The sequence below is a fragment of the Fusarium mangiferae genome (assembly GCF_900044065.1).
Source record: "Fusarium mangiferae strain MRC7560 genome assembly, contig: FMAN_scaffold010, whole genome shotgun sequence".
In the NCBI taxonomy this organism is placed as follows: domain Eukaryota; kingdom Fungi; phylum Ascomycota; class Sordariomycetes; order Hypocreales; family Nectriaceae; genus Fusarium; species Fusarium mangiferae.
The window spans coordinates 1502549-1513163 of NW_024573930.1; the positions used below are offsets into that span (position 1 = coordinate 1502549).

The following is a 10615-nucleotide window of genomic DNA, read 5'->3' on the forward strand; positions in this document are numbered from 1 at the left end:
CTCATGCCAGGAGTGATGATGAAATGAATATTGATAATTGTATCGAGATCTGATAATGAGGCCTGATGGAAGATCGATAAGGAGGGACGCCCAGTCAGTTGAGGGTGGCAATATTGCCCCTGGACATGTCCAAGCTAGGTACTGGCAGAGAACCAGAAAGGCTGTTGGTCTGGGGTAGAAAACCGACCCCCCTTTAGAAATGGAATAATGTCACTCAAATGAAGAGATAATCCTGGATTAGGGCATCTAAGAATCTTTTGATTACTCTCCAGTTATTGCCGTTTTTGGCTCGAGACAGCGGCGCCTTATCTATACCAAGGGGCAGCAGCCAGGTGAAAGAGCTCCCTCTGTCTGAAGTTGACCCAGCCAATGCCGGTTCTACAAGATCACAAGGGGGGTATAGGGTGAATCCTTTCATACACATGTTCTTCACGCAAAAGGCTTATCCCAATTAGGAGTAGAATAGCTTGACTGCAGGACGGATTTTGAGGTGGGAACTCATGTCAAGTAATCCTCATTGTCTCTCCTCCAAGAATCTGTCTTGATTCTGCATCCATTAGGTTATGTGTGACCCAGAAACGACCTCGTGCGTTCTTGTTCTCAAGAGGATGTTGGTGTGTTACTACGGATCGTAAGCCCCCTTAGCTGACTGATGCCTTTTAAGCATTTGTCGAAAAGTACATTCTTGGTCGTATGAAACCTCTTTACCGTATGAAGCGCCTATGAACCTGTCAGATTTCTTTGTCCACTTTGAGATTACCAACAAGGCAGGCGATGGTAATCTCCGTCTATACTGTAATTCTTAGTCTGTCCCTGATGTAACAGAGTCAAAAGGTTAACAGAACCTTTGTAACGACTCCACTGGTGCATGTCGTGAACCAACAAAAGCCTCACCTTTGCGCTAATATCATGGTTTGAGTAGAATGTTCGAAGGAACATTAGGCAGCGAGATAATAGAGTCCGATCTGCTGGGTGTCCGTCTACACCTGCAAAGGACAAAACACTAAGTGATCAATTGCTCCATAGGCTGTCAGTATTAAGTCAGACCATTCAATTGGGATCGAGAAGTCAAACCAAGGCTCCCCATTGGATCCGTGAGATTCAATGTGCAATCTCGTCCAGGGCATACGTAGGATCTTCACAGGGGACGTTGAGGCACATATACCTTAAGATTAACTCACATAAGAAGGTGCAATAAAGATGGCTTGAGTGGATCAAGCGGGGAGCCCACACCGTTGGCCTCTGACAAGCGGCAGTCGAAAGGCAATATGGGGGCGCTGAAGGGCGGGGCATCTGGTTAGTATCGTGCCTGGCCTTCCAATTTCCACGGTATGGCCGTGTCAGCCAATAGCATTACAAAGCTTCTTGGCCTAGACAGGGAAAGAGGCCATGTGGGGAAGGCTCGACCGGTCAAGGATGACTGCCCCCCGTGCGTGACGACTTCGCTTGTTGCCGCCGCCTCTCAACCCCAACCCCATCCTCAGACCTCAACCTCCACTAAGAGCCAACCTGGACTTGAGTGTCCAGTCCCTCCACCCCATGCAATACGCTCGCATCTTCCACCAAGACAGGACAATTATGGCGCGCTCATTACGTACCTCTAATGATTTCTCCCACCCAGATTACGGTCCCTTTGCGGCCTTTCACCATCTGCCATCCGAGCTTTGACCCAGCGGTAACCAACGTTTCATCCGCCATGATCATTGCAGCTCTGATCAAGATCAGGACTACCTACGCACGAACACTACCCTACCTTAGCATCGGGTTGACCAGAGGGCTGGGTCCAACCTGGCTGGTATCGCACCCAAATTAGCACTGGCTCAGATGCGGTGCACACAAGGCCTGCCAGCCCTTGCTACTTTGTTCCCTCCTCCAGCCCGCATTCATCAAATTTCAAGGATTATTGACCTTGGATCCAAAGATGCATATGAGAAAAGTCTCATGTCTGCTGTTCAAGCTCACATACGTAGAGGCCGATGCTGTTATTGGCAGTTCCAGCCTCAACCTCCTTGCCTGCCTGTTGGTGCAACACCCTCCTGTAGCTTGGGGTGCACCACTGACCTGCCTCTTTGCCTATGGTGTCGATTTACTGCCATCACTGCCGCCGATGTAATTGCCGCGCGCTGCATCACTCGCAGCACACTCCTGCTTCATGATTTTGGTATCACACTGCAGCGAGAAAGTGATTGTGCCATCACCAGCCTCAATCAGCATTCTGCGGCAGCAAAAGGAAGGTTAATCGACTTCAGAGTCTGGAAATAGTCATATGTCACATTCCACAGAGATCTAACTGGAATCGCGCCGAACGGTTCAAACTTTCTGGTCTCAGCTATTGCAAATGCGCGCGCTTGGTGCCTGTAGCTGTTCTTTCAACGGCTTTAGTTCCACCACCCCTTTGACTACGACAATTACACCGCGGGCCACAGCCGTTGGTCTGAAAGATACTCTTGATGGACGGCCCGATCCGACTCAAATTCGACTCTCATTCTCATTCGCCATGCTTTCGTTTACTCGCACCGTTGGTCTGTCTCCTTCTCATGACCAGCCACGCTTTGGAAGACAAAGCCATGACATGTTACCTTTTTCAACGGTTCCTCCAAATTGCAAGCACTAAGTATGCCCTGTATGCTATTAAACGTCCAATGTGAACATCGAACGCGTCGACGCTGCTATTGGTGTCGGCATCAGCGTTGTACCTACCAAGCCACGCATTGCTAGACGGGAACCGACACAGAAATCAGATTTACTACAATGATGCTTTATGGAGAACACAAAGAATTACAGCCTGTCATTCTGCTAGTCAACGAGCTTTCCCGCGACTTTTTCTGGGCAAGCTAATCAGCCTTTGGACCATGATATGGACCTGCGCCGCCCCCTCCTCATCACTTCGGGTACGGAGGTGTCTTATTGGCCCACTAACAATCTACGCAATCATCAACGCCCCCTTCGGAACTTCTGATCGTGAGTTCGATGGCCCTTTATTTCGACCTGGTCCACATGAGCCTCCGGCATTGCCCTTGCCTAGTCAAAGCATCAAACCCCCAACCCCTAAGTCGTTGGCCGTCATCCCCATAGATTTCGGTCTCCTGCTGTCCCAGCAGTGTTATGCCGCATCCGCTGTGCGTGGAGATGAAACCTTTCTTCAGCCTCACGTGTCGTTGTGTAAGGACGACTGGGGCCTTCAAAGCCTGAAACATAGCCTGGGCATCTGACAGGGGGCCGTCGATCTTTTTTCGCCCTACCCTACAAAAGTATGTCAGGCATCAGATGTCACGGCGCCAGGGTTGAAAGCCACCCGGCCGTCAAAGTGCGTGGATGGGGCTGACAAGAACCGAAAGCTTGATGTTGAGGGTGGCATACCAATCATGGTTGGTTGGTGCCTTGATCGCTTGGCGACTGTGCCTGTATCCCTGGCCGCACTTGGATGTGTGTAAAATTTCCGAACAAAGATGGACCTAACTGTCGATCATTGCGTCAATTGTATTGTTATCAAGCAGACGGTTCTCGCCGCTGCTTTTCCCCATGTCTGCCAGGGTGGGGGGTTTCGACGCATCTCGACTTCGTATCATAGACAAGCCTGCTCAGGAATCAGGCACTTCGATCTCAGTGGCTGACTTCTGTCCCTCCACCGTACACACATGGGCTTCTCTGCGGTGTTCCGTCTATGGCGTCTTTCTCGTCAAAGCAGGGCCTCTCCCAATCATAGTCGTGCTTGTGGCGTATCGTAGAAGCATTGACGGCCGGGTACTTGCATACTCATGCACTCGTACTGGCTCCAGGAGTGGATTGTAATGGTCTTCAGGCTCAGGGCAGCGTCCAAGGCCGTACCCTACTTGAAGTACCAAGATTACAACTGCCGCTTTGTTATGTCCTAAGGCTGATATCTGCGTCCGCCCTTCAAGGAGCGACTAACCAAATACAAGCATACAATGAACTGGACACTGCTGTTCAAGACCAGACTCGGTGGATGCATCTTGTTCTCGGCGGTCAATATTCGCTGCCGTCTTACGGCCCGTGAGCTCAATCGGGAATGAATCTAGGCAGGGCTCTTAAGACCTTTGCTTGGTCCAGATGGCGAGAATCGTGGAGGATTTGCAGCATAGCCCTGCACTTGCACGCGGCTTCCTGCTTCTAATTGTTACCGTGGGCTCCGTTAACATCACGGATCTCCACTGCTGCCAGTCTTTTGCAGCTGGGCCATCCATTACACCGCCATGGCATGGTCGAAAGAATATTGGCTATCTCTGAGATGCTCAGAAGTATATCATTTCATTAGTACTGGGGCTTCTGAGCTCTCCATAACTTGCATGTCCTTCCCGTTGTCTCAGGCTCTGCGCAACCTCAAGTCTTCCCCCATTCAAAGTCCCTGCCCCCAGCCGGTGACCCCGAGTCTGCTGTTGTTTCTTCGAGACTGTCGGTAGGTTTCCTTCTTAGGACCTAGCCCCTTCATTGTCTTCTCACTCAGTCCTGTGCTACATGTTCTCATAATCACCCCCTAGAGCCTCTCGATTCTTAGTTCTCAGTTCATTCCTGTACGATCCCAAGTCAGCCACCATCACTTGAAATCGAAGCGTGGGTATATAGACAGCCAGATCCTGCACTCGTGCGGTTGTGTCTTGTCTACGGCTGTTATCTCTGGCAGTTCACCTTTTTAAACTGCACTTGTTCTTTGTGACACCACTTGTCCAGCGATACCATCACCCGACCCGAGACCGAAGAGAGCAACATATATCGAACAACTTGATTGTCGAAATAAAAACAAAACACGAAAATATTTACTCAATTTACTGAGTAAGGCAAGGGTGAGACACGACTATTGCTTTCGACTCCGATGCCCATGATCAACCCCCGATATCATTACCATCCTCATTCTAAATACGACTGAAAATCCCTAAGCTATCAATGACTTAAAAATCATTCGACATATTGGCTCTTGAAGTCGGGACTACATTCTTCTCGGCTTGTTTGTCGATGCTTGTTGATGAAGTCCTGCCTCTGAGCTAGACTGGACTGTTCCATGATGTCGCCGGATATCGCCCCCAAGTCTATGAATACACAACGCTGTACAGCACATATTGAGGAGTTATCAGGAAGCCAATAGGGTATAACGGCTCACTCTTTACAGAAACTGCCGGCCCTTATAACTGACCTCTATGTCTCCCGAGCTGACGGCACTGTTTGCTTTTTCATTACCCCAATTCACATCTTAACAATTAGATTGGCCTCGATTTTGATGTGGAACGGAATTTGAAGCTGATACAAGTGCAGAATTAGGCTCAAGAAACTTCAAGAACGCGGGTGCCGATGCCCTGGTGATTAGCAACAGCTGTAATTAAAGCGGGCAAGTGGCTCCCTTTGTTTCGACGTATGCAGTATGCAATACACAATAGGCTGAGATAGTCATTTCTGATAAACTTTTATTCATCCCAAGCTAACTATGAAGAATTTAGTCCAGTACATGATCCTCCAAACTATCCCGCTTGAAGTGTTATTCACTGAATGACATAGGCTGTGTTGTCTGCCTGAAAGTGCGCATGAGTTCTCAAATTCCCAAGGTAAGCTCATTTAGTACCTGCCTAGGTGTGAACAGAAATCTCTTCTGCACTTGTGCCTTTGAGGGATCGGCCAGCCAGCATTTTTGGAATGGCAGGTTACAAACAAATTACCAAGTGCTTCATCTGTGGCTCTGCAAGTCAAATGGTATGTGCGAACTTTCATCTTTAGTTATCTGCCCCCCATTCAAGCATATGAGAAACAACATCTGCATCCGCTGTCCTAGCTTTATGCTGTTCAAATCTGCGGCCCAAATGTCACAGCGTCTTTCAAACGCCGAACACCGCGAGGCGTTCATGTCTGCTGGCTATCTTGTGAGAGGCAAGCATCTCTTGAGGAGCTTCTTAACCAAATCATGCTATATGGGAACCTAAACGAGTGTTTTTCCACTGCAAGATTTAATGGTGTCATTCGAGCCAGCTTGTCATGCTTTGCCGCGTTGTTTGTGTTTCGTACACCAAGACAAGCAAGCCGAAGATCCTGTTCAAAGGAAGGTCACGTCTGGTCTTCCGAGTTCCACCAAATGTGATTGTATGGCGTATGGACGGCGACAAGCCAGCGCTTATAGCAACCATGAAAAGGGGAGCAAAAGGCTTGCATGACCTTAGATATTTTCTGACATTCCTTTTGATCATCACTATTGTCATTGACTAACATAAGACCCAGCTTGATCGAGCAAATTAGTTTGCAAGTCGCCATCGCATCACTGCCAGACTTGTAATATGGTCGAGACGGTGATATCCACAGGTCTCATTGGATCTCCTGGATATGGTCACGGATCGGTCTTGCAATCAGGACCAAAGGCTAACATGAAGCCTCTCAAACAGGACTACGAATCTTCGACGCCCACCATGGGCTACATGGATATGGCGACGGCTACCGGAGAGATGAGGTTAGTCTTGCTAGCACCTTTTCTTTGCTGTTCCCAGCGCGCATTGTTTTTTGGTGCTGGACTACGTTACGACACAACTGCTTTAATATGCCTTCCTCCCCTTTTGGCAGTGGCTCTTTTTTTTAACCTCCCTACGTATATATGCACCTACTCTGTGTAGCTTCTGTCGAACCAGTCATGTTGCACTTGACAATCCCCCATGGACTTCGCGATGGTGAGTGGTTCGGCCTTGTTCACGAGTTGTGAGCTAGGAGCAGGGGCCATTCTTTGCCCAAGACTCCGTAGCCCAACCAAACTAAGGATACCCATGTCATTGGTGGCAAAGGTCGAGTTACAGTTCTCTGCAAGTCACCATTGTATATTTCTCTAAAAAACAATAGTTTTTACCTCCCCTACACATCGGTCGTCATTTCTGTACACTTCTTCAGCTGCTGTTCTGGCGGGCCTCAACCTTGGTGGCGGCTTTGAGTCAGGCTCTGGGAAGAGCTGATAGCCCATAACTCATTAGCAACTCACTATCTTCAACTCTCCTTGCCTATCGCTACAGAACCACCCCTGTCGCCTTTCTTTTCTTTTTACTATGTCTTAGTCCATTCATCAACCTGACCAAAACCATTGTCTGTCTCTCTTACGCTCGAGGGAAACCCCACTAGATTTGTGAAACCATCAAACTGAGGGAAGTTCCCTCACGCAATCCCCTCGCACGTTACCGAACCATTCAATTGCTGCTGCTTTGTCTCGATCTCATCTACCCAACTATTATCTTGCTAGAACGATGTCAGGCAGGGTTCCATCACAGCTGGAGTAACTGGCAGCGAGAGCAGCCCTGTCAGCCATTTTCTGTCAAGCATTCCATTCCCCATTCTTTAATTATTACGCAAGATCCCCAACCCAGCCTCCCCTCTCTGGGCTCTTCAATATTATATCCCCTGTTGTTGCCGGCGGAGCGATCCCCTGCCGCATTTATTCGCTTGCTGAAGATTCCCAAGCTGGCCAGTGAGTGCATGCGTCTCACAGGCTGTCACGGTACTTGCTCGCTCGCTCGCTCTCTGGCATCCCGTTAATTCGGATCTCTCTCGGTGGCTTGTCACAAAGCAATGGATAGCTCTTTTGGTTTTGACATTGACGCCCGGGGTGTGGTATTCGCTACCTTGTCCGGAAACTAGTCCTAGTATCCTTCCAACCCTATCCCACCCATTCACTGGCTACATTGCTACTTTATTCGAGTTTCCGCTTACTGCTACTTGCTGCCTACTCCTCCCCTTTTGCACGCCCACTGCCTACCTTGCCTACACTGCAGTCTGCATCTACCTACCTATTCCACATTGACTACAGGCTGCCCCGTGTCAGCGCTCAGCGCCAGTGTCAGTGCCGGTGTATATTGCCAGTGACAGTGTCGCGAGCTGCTGCATTGGCCGTCTTTGTAGCCTCTCGAAACTGCTCGGCGGGTTTTGTGGCACACCAACCGCCGACAGTATTACCTGGCGTGCACCTCAAGCTGTGACACTGGGAACACTGTATTTCCAGGACATGGCAATACAGCATCTCTGTGGCCGCGTCCTTTTGCCGTTGTCGCTGCCACTGCCAACTGCCACTGCCGTCCCGTAACCTACCTGTCTACCTGACGTTATCGCTACTCACTTCTTCTGTTTCTTGCTGCTCTCTGGTCAGCCTGAGGTCGCCTTGCTGATGAGCCGCCAGATACCCGCAAGAGGCCAGTACTTCTTTGACGATAGAGCCCTCTCAACCTTCGTCGCTCTTAAACCTATTCCACCCGCCTGTTCTCAGCTCTACCGCGCAGTACCCCCAGGACGGAAGTGCCTTTTTCCAGTCTCAAGCGGCTGGTCATCATCATCTCTACCCGGGTATAGACGTCCGTTCTCGACTGGGTTCCAAGTACGTCCTCTTCTTTCCTCTTCATTCTTAAGTCTCTTAGCCCTCACATACTCCTCTCTTCCTCACCACCCAGGTTGAGGATTCCGTCACAACCGCACACCATACCCATCAGATCTCAGACTTCTCTTGTCTCTTTTCCTTTGGCTCTCCTTCTCCTCTGGTCATCTCGTCTCCTGTGTACAAGCAAAGACAGAGACATGAGCTGGGCTGGACCGATTATGATATACGCCGAAGACAAGCTCTATCGAGCATTGCGGACAGATTAGGAACTGACTGCTGCCGGCAGCAACTCATCTACGACGGGGATGGCACATCCCTATCCCCCTTCACATCGCACCCCAGGCCTCCCGCACCCTGGTCCCCCGATCAGTACTCGAGAACAGTACGGTCCTGCCACGCCAGGGTTTAGGAGGCCATCCGAGCATTCTGTTCGATCGCCCTCCTTTGCCACGCAGCCAAGAGGAAGACATCCACTGTCGCCAACAACAAGCCCCAACGCGGGCTTCTCGGCTCCAAGTATGGCCTCCAACGGGTACGGCGGTAGGCCGGCTCAGAACAACATCCCCCCCCTGCAAGCAGTTCATATGCTAGGAAGCCTTCAATACAACGATGGCGCAGGAACACCTGTCAAGGTGGATATCTCAGGTATCATTGACAAGGGCTTCTTTTTATCGGAGAATGAGTGGACGTGTTATCGCAGAAACTACTTCTCTTGCGTCTGCTCCTTTTCTCTGAGCCCTCACATCCCCAACGTTACTATCCAGTACACTGCTAGTGGCTCATCACAACCCGTTCCGATCTTTGGATTCGCCATGTCTATCTCCGCAGTTGTCTCCGATAATGAGCAGCACAACATCGAGCTGGTACAGCATACGCCAAAGAGAGACAAGGGGCCCATAATGAAGCCTGAAAAAGTTCGGCTCAGCAACAAGCCCCCACAGGCAAGCCACCACCACCATATGGGCATGTTCTCAGAGTCGGTCGTACCCAATCGTCCTGTTTACCCCGACAATTTCAGCAATCAACCTGGCAGCCAACAGTTACCCACAGAGCACACGTTTGAGCGCATTCAGTTCAAGCAAGCTACCCAAAACAACGGGAAACGCAGAGCTGCTCAGCAATACTACCAACTGGTTGTCGAGCTCTGGGGCGAGGTAGCTAATCAGAGCAGTGGTGATCAATACGTCAAGATAGCCACACGCAAGTCGGCCAAGATGATCGTCCGAGGCCGCTCGCCGGGCCACTATCAAAACGACAGACGCGGAAGCCAAAGCAGCGGACCTGGAGGGTCGTCGGGCAACATGGGAGGCTACACCGTCAGCGGCATGGCCGACTTCAACAATCCCATGATAGGTGGTCCAAGCTACGCGACAGGTGGTTTCGACGCACGCAGCAGCCTGTATGGGGTCCGTCATCACGATATACCGCACGAGTCGATGATTCCTCAGGAGGATTCCAAGGCCATCGTCACGACCCGAGAGTACCAGTACTACCCAGCCCCAATGTACGAGGCGCAGAGCGACCGGATCGAGCTATTCAACCCCCGTGGGGAGCGCGATCATAACGTTGTGCCGCACATGGCCACCGGGATGGACATGAGTGGCAAGATCAAACATGACTACGACGGCGCCGCTCTACCCAGCATCTTCCACCCACCAGCTCAGATTAATGATCGTCCGCCGGGGCCCTTCGAGGGCAAGTCAACCTCGAGCGGGTACTACCCCATCCCGTCGTCCGGCATCAACATGACCATGACATCATGATTGGCTGCTACGAGATGCTATGAAGATTGCAGTGTCGAAGTTGGCGGCGTTCACAGACCATACTAAGGCGTTACGGAGTCCAGCCTGTGACCTAAAAGTGGAAGAAAAATAAAGGCAAAAATCACGAAACAAACATTGGCATAGTCTGGAGCAAGAATACGAGCATGGCATTGCATAAGTTTGGGGTTCAAACCCTAGGATCTCCTTCGCTTGATAACATTTTAGTACTTTGCGAGGAGAGTGGCCTTGGATACGTAAGGACGGGCAGAAAAGCTGCGATTCATAACGACGTGTACGACAAGAAAGCCGGAGAAACTAGATGCCAGGTCTTACCTGACATTTCATGGGCGAGCAAAAGCAGCATGGTGAGAGAGATTGTACGAGGAGCAGAACATCAATAGCGGCAATGGCAGCAACAGCAGCAGCAGCAAAATGAGACAACAGGACAGACATGAAAACGTGAGATCAGCTGGTCTTGTTTTCTCTCTCTCTTTCTGTTTTTTTGGGGGGG

At 50.3% G+C, this 10615-nt stretch overlaps 1 protein-coding gene across 1 annotated transcript; it reads left to right on the forward strand.

Annotated features, from left to right (window-relative positions):
- Positions 1-7975: 7975 nt before the first annotated feature.
- FMAN_02596 (uncharacterized protein) lies at positions 7976-10104 on the forward strand (the record flags this gene model as incomplete). The annotated part of the gene is made up of 3 exons (XM_041820178.1): positions 7976-8049; positions 8147-8341; positions 8628-10104. 3 exons carry the CDS (start codon positions 7976-7978, stop codon positions 10102-10104), a joined length of 1746 nt encoding a protein of 581 aa, XP_041686084.1.
- Positions 10105-10615: the final 511 nt, after the last annotated feature.